Source organism: Leiobunum rupestre, chromosome 4, assembly GCF_980474605.1.
Source record: "Leiobunum rupestre chromosome 4, qqLeiRupe1.1.hap1, whole genome shotgun sequence".
NCBI classification, from domain to species: Eukaryota; Metazoa; Arthropoda; class Arachnida; order Opiliones; family Sclerosomatidae; genus Leiobunum; species Leiobunum rupestre.
This window is the reverse complement of record NC_143387.1, coordinates 42,033,951-42,049,577: the sequence shown is the minus strand read 5'-3', so window position 1 is coordinate 42,049,577 and position 15,627 is coordinate 42,033,951. Positions and strand designations below refer to the sequence as shown.

Below are 15,627 nucleotides of genomic sequence, written 5' to 3'. Positions count from 1 at the left end.
CTGTAACTGTCATGGCGGCCACTATTAACAATACAGCTGTGACGTTACAAGTTTTCAAAATCGTATCAGACGAAAACACTCTATATGCAAATTACATTGGTGACGTCGTGAGTTTCGAATTGAAAGTACTCTATTGTTGACGTAAAAAATTGTTGCGGAGATAAATAAATTTAGAAGATTTCCCACCTAATTTTGGTAAGGATTAAATACGTCCATAAAATTGTAAACTTATTGATTTTTTGGTCGCGCGCTCCTAATATTTTAAAAGAGTGTGGTTCGCTGGATTTTGTACCGTACATTCAAAAATAAAAACGCTCGCTCAATAACTTTAACCTTGGATTAATAATAGTGTTACTTGAATATACCACTTCAACATTTTTCTGACCACAAATTTTTCTTACGACGCACGTAGCGGAAATTTCTGGAAACACCCGAAACAAACAGGAAACCTCGTGCTTTTAATACTAGGCCTAAAAACGCTATGAATCTTGGATTATATATCCAGGTAACACTATTATTAATCCAAGCACCATGATCCAAGCTCTAACCGTGCATCAAATAGCGAAAATCACCAATATTTTTCGAAAGCTTATTTCATTATCGTTTGTTTTGGAAATAAGGTATTGATTACTGTTTATTGACAACTAAATTCCTTATACGTAAAACAATTTTATGATTTTATTAAAGGTAGAATTTCGATTCTGATGTTGTATATAGTGTTCTCCATATGGGCTAAAATGATTTTTGAAAATCCGAAACTTAGGCTTTAGATATTAGGCTAGAGAAAGGTTTTACCTACTATTTTATATCCGGTTTCGCACTTAACATTATCTCTCGGCTCGCTCTAGTAGCAACCAATATAAACAATGACGTCAACAGTAGGTACCCAAGAAATTCAGGAAAGTCTACGCTACCATTCAAAAACTTCAATTTTCTAGTGAATATTTATTTTTTAAGCAAAATCGGTATTACCATTGTTATTATAAATATATATTTATATATATCATGCACCAAGAAAATGCTAACACTATCCCTTTAAATTTAACGCCGACTTATATGTTAAAACACTCTCGCGTAATCAGTCCGAGTATTATCGGAATGCCTTAGTATGAAAAAAAAAAATACAAAGACTATAAAATTTTGCTATTTCGAATTTTCTAATCCTTTAAAGTAGTAAGATTGAAACGCGTGGACAAGGCTGACGTGGCAATTTCCGGTAAAGGAAATGAAAAGAACCGGAAATAAGAGCGTCAATACGACCCTGCCTTCGATGTCTAGAGGCCAACAATTTACACGATAGAAAGATCTACAGTTTTCATTCCTAGAGGTGTAAATTCTTTGGGAAATCGAATTAAAACTTTTCGATTTTGAATCGTGCCGAAACTGGTTAGAAGGTCAATATTCTATTCCGAAGCCAAAGTGCCGTTACGACTCAATCGTGTCCGGAGTCCCAGTAATGGCGCGCTTGCTAATCAAGATCTTTTACTGTCGCAATTGGCCAAATAAAACGTCGGAACTGGCCACGTCAGCGCCAAAAAAGAGGCGAAATGGCCCTATACTTAAAGAACGATATAATGCCGCGGGGACCAATATTGGCTTTCGTTTTAAGTAAATTCTCAATTCCCCTTCTTGATTTGAAACAAGAGCGAAAAATCGGTTTTCTTTAAACGTCCTTTTCTCGTAATTCGCTGAGCTATAAAAATAAACGAGTGCAGTTGGCTGGCGCGTCTTTGCGGAATCAAGCACCCATAAGTCGCTCCTACTTCGCTCTCTTTGAATAGCGAGAAGAGACCATTCTAGATTATTCTCGACGTCTTCCACGTATCTTCGTAGAAGATATATTTCGCGAATACATTAAATTAAGTTTCGAGTACTTCTATCGGAAAATTTGCTATCGCGCCACGGACTTACGAAAAAAGCCACTCTCATTCTATTCCGCTCCGACTCGCTGATAGAAAAAAGAACCTCGGTTGGCTTATAAAAAAGGCCGCTCTGACTGCGCTCGGCGGGCCAGAAAAGCAGCCCTGGGCCACTTCGAAGCCGAAGATATCGTTTCTTTCTGTCTCGATAAATTTTGAAAAAAAGTGCCTTTGTCTAATTAAATTTCACCGCGGTTTTTATCGCCGAATCTCTATATATCTTGTTTCCCAATATTAATTAGGTTAACAATTTATAAATTTGTTTTTTTCCTCGCCAGAAGCGATTGACCGAGTATAGGCTTTATTTCTCGCCAAACCGTGGACCTAGCAGCCATTGCGGGTGCTGATTTTGGAAAATTCTTCACCCGTTCATAACTCTTTTAGGTTATTTCCATTATTTTAATTATTATTATTGTTACGCTAGATTGAAAACCAAAAATTGGGCTTTTTAGACTCGCTTGACTTTTACCTCGACTTTTGCTTTTAGGAAGCTACGGACGAGCAAAGGTTTGACAAGTGTTTTAAATATGATTGAGAAACCTTATTAATTTATCGGTGAAATTTTTAAACAACCCGTCGTACGTAACGAAATAGCAATATCTCATTGATTGAGTAAATATTACATTTATACTATCGCTATATTTTGAAAAATACTCTAGTCATCTAGGTAACCTTAGCTATATATCCAAAAACTACTTTTTGATTGGTAATCTAGAAAACAGTGTTGCCAGATTGTGGGAAATTTCCCATATTATGGGATTTTTTGCGGCCCATTTTGGCTCTGTGGGGAAAAGGTAATTTTGGTTTCAAAAACGTTGATTTTGTGGAAATTTTCAATTCTGCGGGTATTTATCCTAGTTTTTTAAATTTGACTATCAATAAAAAGCTCAAAATTATCTAGAGCTGTGTATTTTCGTGTATCTTGGGATTTTAGAAATAGTATGAAGGAGGCGCTTGCTAATACTTCAATCAAACAATGTATAGGACTAACAACCAAAATGTTTAAAAATTGTAATTTCAATCAAATTTAATTTTAAAAAGTTCATTTACCAAATTTTTTAAAATTATGGCATGGTTTTCGATAGTTTTCGTTGGGGGCGGGGCTAAATAAAGGTGTGGAAATTCGAGGGAAATTTACTATTCAACAATCGGAATTTAGATTTTCGAACATTGGCAACAGTGCTTGAAAATACCAGACTATTTACAAAAACGCGACGAAAATGCCAAATAAAAAGCTGTTAGGCAGAAAGTAACAAACACGTCTTAGAATATAAATAAATAATCTTTATAGCGAGCTATTTCTAATCCAGATTGCCCTTAAGCCAGAGACATCTGAAAACCGTAAAAGAAATTCGAAAAAACGGGAATTCAAGGAGACAGCGACGAAATAGTCGGAACCACCTGGAAAGTGAAACACGTTAAAAGAATATTTGAGCTTCAGACGGTGGCGCGCGGAAAACAAAGGCCAAGTTTCTGTTCCGAACATAAACTGCAGGGTGTACATTGAGCAGTAGCCACTAAGGAATAAATATCAATCAAGGGGCTTCCTCTCTCTTTATAGTCACGAAAGAAAACGAGAAAACAGATAAGGTCCCCTCGTAATAGAGCTATTTATTAAGAGCAGTGTTAGTACTGCAGGCGAGCCCGCTTATTGACGACAGTCGCGTCGTACTCCCCCTTCCTTCCGCTACTTACCGAGAACGAATAAAAGTAATTGGGACCCCGCGGATAAATCACGGGAGAACCAGCAGTTACAAGAACCATCGAACAAAAAGAAATTCGCGGACATGGGAAGTTTCTGAAATCGATTTGACACTTTTTTCCCCGAGCACTGGGTTTGTTGAAATAGTTTGAGAATGGCCCTATCAAAATCACGACCAAAATCCGAGAGAAGAAATTGATTTGGTTTTGTTTAACGATCGCTCGCCTACTCTTTTCGTATTTGCTGTTGGTAAAATAAATAAGAATTCTTCCTGGAACCTTTCAAAAAGCAGTGACGTAGGCAAGTTGATACCTTCTCCGAACGTTTTACATTTTGCTTTTAAAACCCCAATTTCCATTCCTCCGAATTCAAATGTTCCAGCAGCGATGTATAATAGCGTTTTCCATTTGACTGCTCTCGAGCACTCTAGATCGCTCTGATCAACATTTTATGTTCCATTAGCGTGCTCGGATCTGCTCTGATCAAGTTTCGCGTGTTCCATTTCGCGCTCTCGGGTGCTCCGAGATCGCCCAAAACCGATCTGCCGATTTCGACAGATCAACGGATCGAGATCGGAGCAAATTTTCGCGTGTTCCTTTTAGATTTTTTGGCAAAATGGCAGACCAAGACGCGAAAATTCAAATTACGAGCAGACGAAAAACAACAAAGCGCGGGAATATGTTTATGGAATCTTCCATTTGCGGTTTTACTCTAGTCGATTGGGGCTAGATCTATGACGTCAGAGACAGATTCAGAGCGAATCTTGAGCAATCAAATGGAAAATGCTTTAAGTTTCCATGATTAGGTGATATCCCTTCGGAGCTTCTCGAATCGTGACAACATCGTACTGACTTAAGTCGACAATCAACCATTGATTTTATAACCCAAAAAGTAAAACCTCCAGAATTTCCCACCCGAAACTAGAAGAAATAAAATTTAATAACGTAAAAAGTGTTTCAATTGACGTTAACGTTTTTAGAAATTAAATGAAACGCGAAACAATTGTGACCAATTTGACTCGACTAAAATTTTTTCTAATACCCAATTCGCGGGGAAACGTTCCGTAAATAACCGAGTGACATACACGTGTCTACATCTAAATGCCTTGGCCCAAAAATAACACTCAGTCGATATAGAAAAGGCGAAACGAGCGAGTGATAGAAGCGAAACCAATAAGAAGAAACACACGATCAGCAATAGGACGCGCGCTGAAATTGATTGCGGCACCACACTTTCTACTAGGTATTCCAGAATAGGCTTAGAGCTAGCTACAGCTACGAACCCTTTCCCTATATATACAGCGTATATCGTAGTGTTCAATTGGTAATGGATGTGCAGTTGACATTTGGGTCAATTTACGAGCATTACGAACGGTGTCAAACTTCAATGAAGCGGTTCTTCGATCGAATGTCCGTGATATGTAGTTGGACATCTCCTTTTCCCGGAAAATGTTCAATTGGAACGAGGAAAAAAGCTCATCGAATGACCCCAAAATCTCCCGCTGCTTTTAGGACCAAAGGTGGGTAATAGTTAGGTAGCGAGTTGCGTGTGCTTGCAATTGTGTAAGAATCCAAATTTCTCCGTATTCTTAAGAATAAAGTGGCAAGGTCCCTGCTAAAACGTTCATTGTTTCCTAGATCCTTAAGGACTTTTAAAAAAGCAAAGCTTGAGTATTATTATTATTATTATTATTATTATTATTATTATTATTATTTGTTTTTTTTTTCAGGTTATTTACAATTGGGGTGTTACAGATATTTGAAGTTTCAGGAGTGCATATTTACAATTTTACATTTTCTTTTCAGTTAGGCTATTTGTCACATTGTTACGTTAAAATTTTATTATTATTATTATTATTATTATTATTATTATTATTATTATTATTATTATTATTATTATTATTATTATTATTAATAGATCTAGGACCTCTAAGTATTACGAAGTGTACAAGAATAATTGAACGACAATTATGAAGTTAGCTTTCAAATAGCCCCTTAAGAAATATGGTGTAAAGCTGGTTTCACACTTGACGGAAAATTAGCAGCGTAAAGTTGAACGTTAGCGGTATATCGAATGGGAATCAATTTTCAGCTTCGCGTTTATTATCGTCTTTCCGGCATATTTTCCGTCCAGTGTGAAACCAGCTTAAAAGTAGCGAGAATCCGAGAAATAAATAATTATTTATCCAAATTTATAAATCTACAATAAATATACGAAAATTTAGAATTCTACGATATTGGACACCTCGATGAATATGAAGAAACATTGTAAATATGGGAAATATCGGAAATGTTTGAGAAATATCGGAAATATGGGAAATATCGGAAATATTTTATAAATATCGGAAATATGGGAAATATCGGAAATATTTGAGAAATATCGGAAATATGGGAAATGTCGGAAATATTTGAGAAATATCGGAAATATTTGAGAAATATGGGAAATATCGGAAATATTTGAGAAATATCGGAAATATGGGAAATATCGGAAATATTTGAGAAATATCGGAAATATGGGAAATATCGGAAATATTTGAGAAATATCGGAAATATGGGAAATATCGGAAATATTTGAGAAATATCGGAAATATGGGAAATATCGGAAATATTTGAGAAATATCGGAAATATTTTAGAAATATCGGAAATATTTGAGAAATATCGTAAATAATTTAGAAATATCGAAAATATTTTAGATATATCGTAAATATTTTAGAAATATCGTAAATATTTTAGAAATATCGTAAATAATTTCGAAATATCGAAAATATTTTAGATATATCGTAAATATTTGAGAAATATCGTAAATATTTTAGAAATATCGTAAATAATTTCGAAATATCGTAAATTTTTTAGAAATATGGTAAATAATTTAGAAATATCGGAAATAATTTAGAAATATCGGAAATATTTCAGAAATATCAGAAATATTTGAGAAATATCGGAAACATTTGAGAAATTTCGGAAACATTTGAGAAATATCGGAAATATTTTAGAAATATCGAAAATATTTTAGATATATCGTAAATATTTTAGAAATATCGTAAATATTTTAGAAATATCGTAAATAATTTCGAAATATCGTAAATTTTTTAGAAATATGGTAAATAATTTAGAAATATCGGAAATAATTTAGAAATATCGGAAATATTTCAGAAATATCAGAAATATTTGAGAAATATCGGAAACATTTGAGAAATTTCGGAAACATTTGAGAAATATCGGAAATATTTTAGAAATATCGAAAATATTTTAGATATATCGTAAATATTTTAGAAATATCGGAAACATTTGAGAAATATCGGAAACATTTGAGAAAAATCGTAATTTTTTAAAACTATCGGAAACATTTGAGAAAAATCGTAATTTTTTTGAACTATCGGAAACATTTGAGAAACATCTGAAATATCGACCAATCCAAAAATACAGTAATGCAGAAATCTGTGGTAAATATTTTTTCGAAGTGGTTTGTCCATCGCAATGAAATATCGGTAAGCCCGAAGTTAGGTTTCGCAACGAGAAGAAAAGTATAGAGTGTTTCTCGAAATGTTTGATATTTTCTAGGTGATCGCGATTAAATTTCAAGATCCCAATAGCGCGTTATTTCGGTATATACATTTGGGCCAGACTCTCATCCACTTCACGGCAATAATAACGCGTCGAAGCGAGAGAAATCCCCTAAAGTGACGCTCTCATCTTTTTCGCCGCTTCCCACGTCACGCGTAAAATGAAATAGAATAAAAAGCTCAGTTGAGTGAAACTGAAAATCTCGACGAGAAGTCTCGAAATGCTCAACTGTCGGATAAACAATCATAAAGTGACCAATATTTTCGCTACAAAATGGCGAAAATAGAATTGAAGAATTTCAAAATAAGGTTTTTGCGCGAGACACTACCGCTACATTATGAGTCTTACTTATTTGATCAATCAATTTAAAAAACAAAATGTATTCTGAAATAGGTCAATTGACACTATTTAAGAGTCCAGTTTACGGATATCTCTTAATTGTTTTAGTTCAAATTTAGTTTGAAAAAATATCATTTAAAACCCCTCCGGAGAAACTTGATTAATTATTGATAAATTTGGAATTTCTTTAATACTTCAAAATGAAAGATTAAAAAGCGTAAGTTAAAATATATACATAACAAATTGCTAAACAGACACATCGCGGTGATTTTGAAATATTCTCTTTCGCGATAAATACATTATTCTTTTCTTATTATTATTAATTATTAATTTAGTACCAAAAATGAAGATAAATGGTTTTTTGTTGACATCGCGAACCGAGCTCAAAATCTTTTCAAACTTGGACGACTAAGTTTGAAAGATTTATGAAGGATGCTAGCGTGTGATTTTCCCCCAAAGAAGGAAAAAAGGTAGATGCTATACCTACCGGATTCGAGCTACGTTATTTATTGAGAGTTCCCCGAATAAAATATGATGTGTATCACACTTTGGCAAAACCAAAGTACCGCCCAAGAAAGAAAATTAAATTATAAATGCCATAAGTTGGAAAACTTCGACGATTTGGAATTCTCTAAACTACTACGCGTGCACTCGTTTCGAGTCGTTCGCCTAAAATCTATTCGCGTTTCTTTCGCCCAAAAATTGAAAATTAATAACGCTCGGAAACCTCCGTATAAACGTAGACGTATAAAACATTAGCGCAATAAATAGTTTCCCGCGAGTGACAGAGCCGGATTAAGGGACAGACAATATTAGAATTCAAGATTGGGAGAAAATCAGCTTAATTCGGCCTTGGCAAACGGGGTGATATTCTTTAAGTATCACAGAATCATTAGTATCCCTTGTTACAGACTTACGAAAGAAGATATTCTTGGTTAATGCTTATTCGTATAACCGAAAACTATCTTTACGCCCCCTTTGGTTCGCCTTTGAAACCTGGATAGGTAGCGGCTAAAGCAGACGCTATTATAGTTTTTCCTCATCGATATTCGTAAATTTTACTTTATAAATAAGGATACTTGCATTTTAATATAATTTTTGCATCGTTTGCTTATATTTTGATAAGTTTATTTAAGAAAAAACGTTCTCATGATTTTTTAATTTGTCTGTAGCAGGCGCTTGATCTTAGGTGCAACCTCGTAGAAGCTAGCACGAGTGAGCTAGCACCGTTACGCCATCTAGACTCGTTTGAGGAATAAGCGAATTTCGATAACCGCACCGCCATCTATCGGCTTTAAACATAATTATTAGGATGGTACTTGTCATAACTGTAGTGTACTAGTGTTAATTTAACTTAGATTAATGATTCGATTGATAAAATAGTAAATGGCAACTTTATTAAATAAGATCTGCATCATTCTAAAATGCTGTTTATCTCTAACCTTTTTGTATTGCGTCATCTATTATAACGTTATTCGCAGTATATAAAAATAGGGTCAGATATAAGGACTATTTTGTCTACCTGCGCATGTGTCAGATATTAGTGAAACTCACTTATTAAATACTAGCCAAAGACAGGATAGAGGATGAATTATTTGCGTCCGTGGTCCGGAATCTGCTCCGAAACGATCTCAATTCTCAGGAGTGTCATACGCCTTTCGAGAAAATATCACGTAAATGTAATCTAGGATCACGAAATTAATTCCACCCTAAAGAATCTTAAGTACAGGGGCGTACCGAAGGGGGTCTGATACGGAGCCTTGATTGTGCCAACTCTATCCCTCTGGTGAAATAATCTTTCTTCCAAAATTTCCATCTTGCCAACTGACTAAAATGTACAGGAAGGGGCTCCCCTAGGCCCCCAAAAAAGGCGTTTCTGCTGAAATACAGCTCCCTCGTCTAAAAATTAAGTCTTTGTGCGGTTCTATATCTGTATTATAGCTTATAGCATTTACCTTCGCATTTACGTTCATATATCAAACCAAGAATGTATTTATTTATACTCAGGGAGAATGAATATGTGGAAACTATCGACGGACACGTTGAGGCCCTAACCCCGTCACGCAAAGGGGGGGGGGGGAAGGAGCGGTCTATTTTTTTGCGTCCTCGCAGCAGCGTTAATCGCGTCGAAAAACGTAATATTTAAGAACCAATGAGATTTGCAGTATTATTTGATTTTATTAAAGCGGAGGAGCATACCGGGGGCCCCAACGGGTGGAATTGGAGAAACGCTAAAAATAATCTCGACATATTCATTCTCCCTGAGTATAAATAAATACATTCTTGATCAAAAAAAATGAATACGAATATGAACGATATTGGTAACCAAGGCTTAGACATCTTACGTACTTAAATGATCGGTTTGGGTTTAATATTTAAAAAATTGCGTAAAATTATATAGCCCTAATTAGCATTTTGGAATATAACATAGAAGTGCAGTTTTTGAGGAGGCTATCCAACCCGGCCGGAGTTCGATTGTTCCTGGTGGATCTGTTAAATAATCTTCGGTAATATTATTCGCGCAAGCCCATTGACTGACCCGCCATCTGCAATGGACGCTTAAACGGTTAGAATGGCTAGCCAAAAAGTCATATTTAAGCCAATGGAGACGCGTTTTTGCCCTCATGAGAATTTTGCGTCAGATAAGAAATGCGTCGGCTCACGTGTATAAGGAACATACTAATGTTAATTTTCGATAATATATTTCAAGGTAAAATATATAATGTTACTAAAACTAAGTATAAGAAGATAATATTATTATTATTATCATCCTCTTATGGTATAAATAATTAAAATTATATGTAATATTTTTATAATACCGGGCAATTTTAAAGCTTCTCGTGGAGGCAGAGTTAAATCATTTCGTATAAAATTATCTTTTGGAAAAAGATGAAAACTCATTCCTTTAGAAGTAAACATATTACTTTTGCAGTACGGTATGCAACAAGTGTTTCCTTTTAACCAGGTAACTTTTTTGTTAAGGCTTAGCAAAAAACCGATGTTACGTTCGAGAAAGTTTCCAGCTTTCTAATATTTCAACAAGCACTATATAAATAATAACTTATGAGTCCTGGCTGTCGGAAATATTACTTCTTGGCAATTTCTGGGAAGATGTTTTATTTAAGCGCCTATTGGAAATGCGTTTAATTTTACCCGTTTTAGCTGCCGTAGAAATACCGAACAGACGCTTTGAGTAAGTTTGCGTTGCAGCTTCGTGACCACGAATGAACTTACTTTTCATTGTACGTTTGATGCTCGAAAAATATCGGAATTATAGGATTGTTGGGACTCTTGGCAGTGTACGATCTCGTTGTTCCGGTGAACTAGTAACGCGCACTGTCCCAGATGGATTTTGATATAAAGCAAATTGAAAACCTCATTCGGCCATGACCGGCGGCATTGGCTTCACGCGATGAAATATGGGCATTTAGGTTAGCGACTGCGAAGAGGAAGGCGTAAGTCGCGTGTCGTCTGCCCTTCGTTTGATCGCGTTCCCTGGGAAGCGGACACGCGACAGAGATCGCGTCCGAAAGACAACGGGGATCGGCTCTTCAATTTTCTTTCCCTCTCATTCTTTTTTAGCTCGTGTCTCATTTCTTTCCCTCAAAGTTTCGATAATCAATATCGGGCTTCTTATTTTTTCCCTTTCGTTTCAGAACTCTCGGAGGAACTGTAGTTTCATCTCTAAACACCGAAGCTGAACACTCGGAAACTTTGATACGAGACGCGCAACGCCGCAGCCCTAAAGTCGCCGGGATAAACCCCATTTCATTTTCATTAAACCACGAGGGATTTACCCAACTTTTAAACGCCAAAAAAAGAACCTACAAGATGACACCGGCAAACGGAATCTTCGTCCGTAACGGATGGAAGATAGGCGACGCCATTTTTATTTTGGGTTAAGCGGACGCCGTACAGCGTAAGGGCCAAAGAAAATGGCTTTACGCGTAGATATTGAGAATATGGAGCAAGATTCGAATTTCGAAGCTTGGGCCAAAACCGCGGCCGCCATCCACATAAATAACTTGCCTCCCTTCGATAAGATCGCCGCGATATCGGCCTATTTAACCGCCGAGAACTTCTCGCTGAACTTCACGGCTGGCGGCGACGACAACAAACAGAACGAGGACGTGATCACGAAGCTGCCAGCCATACAGGCGTTCTTCTATTGCCTGTACACAATCGTATTCGTGGTGGGAATTTGCGGTAACATGTTGGTTTGTTACGTGGTTTTTCGGAACAAAACCATGCAAACCGTGACAAACTATTTCATCACCAACCTGGCGCTGTCGGACATTCTCTTGTGCATGTTCGCTGTGCCCTTCACGCCCCTGTACACGTTCATGAACCAATGGGTCTTCGGTACCGCGCTTTGTCATCTGGTGCCGTTCGCGCAAGGGGTCAGTGTCTACATCTCGGCCTTTACCTTGATGTCCATCGCGATCGACCGATATTTCGTCATCATCTACCCCTTCAAATCGAGGCTCAAGGTCAGTTTCTGCTTCCTGATCATCTTCATCGTGTGGGTTTCCGCCTGCCTGCTAACGCTGCCCTACGGAATCTTCATGACCTTGGTCAATTTCGAGGGAGAATCGCGCTATTACTGCGAAGAGGTAAGTTGGCCTTCGTGAGAATACTTCACGCAGTTTGTTCTCATTGTTTGTCTTTCGGGTATTTCGTTGCAGAGATGGGAGAACGAAAGCATCCGTCGAGGTTTCTCCATCGCGACGTCGGTGCTCCAATTTGTCGTACCATTTATCATCATAACATTTTGCTACATCCAGGTGTGCCTCAAACTGCGGGACAGAGCCAGATTTAAGCCGGGAGCCAAGTCTTTGAGGCGAGAGGAACAGGAGCGGGAGAGGACCCGGCGCACCAACCGGATGTTGATCTCCATGGTCGTCATTTTCGGAGTCTCTTGGATGCCGCTCAATATTTACAACCTTTTACAGGACTTCAAGGAGGACGCCGCCTCGTGGCGTTACATGAGCGTCTTCTACTTTCTGGCGCACGCCGCCGCCATGAGCTCCACATGCTACAACCCCTTTCTGTACGCTTGGCTCAACGAAAACTTCCGAAAGGAGTTTAAGCAGGTTCTACCGTGTTTCCACGAAGGCGTGGCTGGTTCGACCCCCAACTGCGTTCCCAGGCGATCGTACGCCGCCACCGCCGAGAGGACGTGCAACGGACACGACGCGGGCCACGAATCACTGCTGCCCAAGACGGGCAACGGACTGGCTACCAAAGACGGAACGAGCACCACTTTGTTGGCGTCCGCCACTCCGCCGTTGCTGCCGAACCCCAACAACAAGGAGATCCCCACTTCCGTGCGATACAGCTGCGACACGGACACGGTCAAGTTGCACATCGTCACCGACGAAAATGAAACGGTGTGATTTCGAAGCGTTCATCAACCCGGCAAGAGACAGTTTCCTCTTAAGCCGCGTCAGACGATCTTTCCCGTAATTTAACTGATCTCAGAGTCAGGGAGCCAAAAACGCGAGATAAATGGATAATATGACCCAAAAAAAACCATCCCACTTATCGGCGTTTCACGTCACCTTGTCTCTAGATCAGCTTTTGTTGACCTTAAAGAATAATTTAAACACGCAATTTCGTGTTTCGTTGCCATGACATTTCGCGTAATCGATTCAAAGAAAACGCGACAAGTTAAAAGTAAATCCGCTTCCGCTTCGGTTAAATTTAAAAACAAAATCCGCTTTTGGATGGCTCCATCCCGCCCAAAAATGAATGGGTTGACGTGCCAAAATTAAAATAAACTCCAATAATATTTCGAAAATTGAGAAGACCTTGAAAAAAATCAAATGACTTCGTAAATTTAATTCAAACCCCGCGAAAAAGGGTGGTAGTGGTATACGTCGAAAAGCCCTTTTAGAAACCTCCAAAAAAAGCAAACCTCAAACGTTTATCAAACAAAAACAGAGACGATATATTTGTGGAAACTTCAAACGGACGTATCTAGGCCAAGAGCTTTTCCAAGTTGATATCGAATACGGCTGCGGTACTTCTCATTCTCACACTTCGAACCTCCGCTACAACGGCGCTGTTTAAAACAAACATTCAAACGAGAGATCTGTTTTAAAAAAGAGATATAGATTCGAAGGTCCGCGATTTTACAGCTTATCCCACACTCTTTATATCACGGAGCGACTGCTAAAGATTTTATTTATATTGAAATTGGCGAAACACGCTTTCACGGAGAGGATAGGCAAGAAATCAAAAGATGGAAGAGAAGTCTTTAAGATTCGTCTTAGATGAACTATAAATAGTGAAGTTCCCCGCTGAAAGGATCAGAGACGATTTTCCGCTTTTCAATGAAAATCAAAAGAGATTCCAGATAATCGCGTAAATAGTTTATATTCGCCAACGTATTAGAGGAGAAAAAAATCCCCAATTCGGAGATCATAAAATTCCCACACGTGAACTTTTTAAGAAGAGATTAATAAAAAAATATATATATAAAATCGTTTTTAGTTTATATAACCCGACTTGTGAGATAAATCAACTGAAATGTATAATATAAAAGGAATTATATTTTGTACAGAAAAAAGTATTAAAAAAAAGTGTAAAATAAGGTCCTTGTAGACGACGTAGAGTTTTCAAAGCCCTTACTGGGTATATAGGGTACATCGTCGCTTAGCCGTTAGCTAAAATTCAGATATATATAATAATATATTTATATTGTGGTAAATATATCGTGCATATTACAAAAATTATATATCAAAATTATATAAAGAGAGTTGTTTGTAGATATGTTATTTACGTAAATACCAAGCCGGTTATCGAGTTGTATGGGGCTTCCTATTACCCAGTGAGGGGCCGAGATTTCTCTGGCGTCACGAGAAGGCGTGCTCGTTCGGCCTACGTAGTCGATTCTAGTGCCAATTAGATTCAGGGTTTTTTCGTTTTCAAAATCATTTATCACGATTCTTTCAGAGATAGTTAAAATATTGACGTTAAGTTTAAATCCGAGCTAAAACGGAAAACTCGTTGAGTCTATGTATTGAAATAAAAAAACATGATCAATAAAAGTGTTGTAAATTTGTTAATTTACTTTCGCTGTTTGTTTAAGAAATTAAACTTATTTCGATTATTCCCAATCAATCATAGAACAAAAAATACTCCTACCTAATTTTGCATACGGGATTTTGAATCTCAAAGTGATTTCAGAAATCAGAAACTAATTTTGAAATTTCATGTGGTAAATTTTTTGTGTAGATTTTAGGATTTTAGACTGATTTTGAGATTTTGGAACTGATTTTCACCCAGATTTTCAAATTGTTCCAGTTGATTTCAAGATTTCTAAAATCATTTTTCTCTAAAGTATACGGGATTTCTAAGAATGTTGGACATCACACGCAGGACCCTTTTTGGGGGGCCATGGCCCCTCCAAATTCAAAATGTTGCAAAGGCCCCCCCCCCCCAAAACGTATGCCGTAGCTCCCCCAACTGCAAAAGAATGTATAGACTACTGAGATAATACTTTCGTATCGATCTAATAGCACATCTTCGGTGGCGTACCTAGACCGCCCCTCCGAATTTCCAAAAGAGCAATCGTTTAATAGTTAAAAGCAGTAAAAACTATGATACTATTTTAAACTATTTACTGGCCAACTTGCCCGCAATGAAATCCCTGGCGACGCCACTGATCACACGTCAAAGTCATAAATAGAGTTTGTATAACTAATTTGCCTATGGTTTCTCTTTAGGTTGCCAATGCTGATAGTGTTTTTCTTCAAAATTCTGGCAGCATGATCACGAGGATGATTTTATTGAAGCGCCTATTATGTTAATATAATTTTTATTTTATGGAACTATATTGACTGCCGTATGTGTTATTACACGCAGACAACACCCTCGCGTGAGGTAAGTCTCCATAAAGAACACACTACTTCCTGTTGCGGACGTCCTCTCTAAAATATGTATGATCCTCAACAGCAAACAAATGGTACGGCCCTTGCTTATCAGATTTTCTTATCAAATAGTGGCGTCAACCACCTCCTCTAGTCCGAGTGTAAGATTGACATCAAGGAATAGTTAGAAAAAAGTGTGTACAGGGTTCAGAAAACGTTGGAGAAACAG

The 15,627-nt window shown here is 37.4% G+C and overlaps 1 protein-coding gene across 2 annotated transcripts in view; it reads left to right on the top strand.

The window, feature by feature from the left end:
* The window catches only part of LOC149947862 (prolactin-releasing peptide receptor-like), a 53,293-nt gene extending 38,756 nt beyond the window's left edge, over positions 1-14,537 (top strand). Inside the window, exons 2-3 of one of the 2 annotated variants that reach the window (XM_090171351.1) lie at positions 11,181-12,137; positions 12,210-14,537. In XM_090171351.1, coding sequence (XP_090027477.1) covers positions 11,460-12,137; positions 12,210-12,920 — 1,389 coding nt within the window. In that variant the 5' untranslated portion in view covers positions 11,181-11,459 and the 3' untranslated portion in view covers positions 12,921-14,537. Of the gene's footprint in view, positions 1-11,070; positions 12,138-12,209 lie in introns of those variants that run through there. The other variant, XM_090171352.1, reaches the window with a different exon arrangement.
* The last annotated feature ends 1,090 nt before the right edge of the window (positions 14,538-15,627 follow it).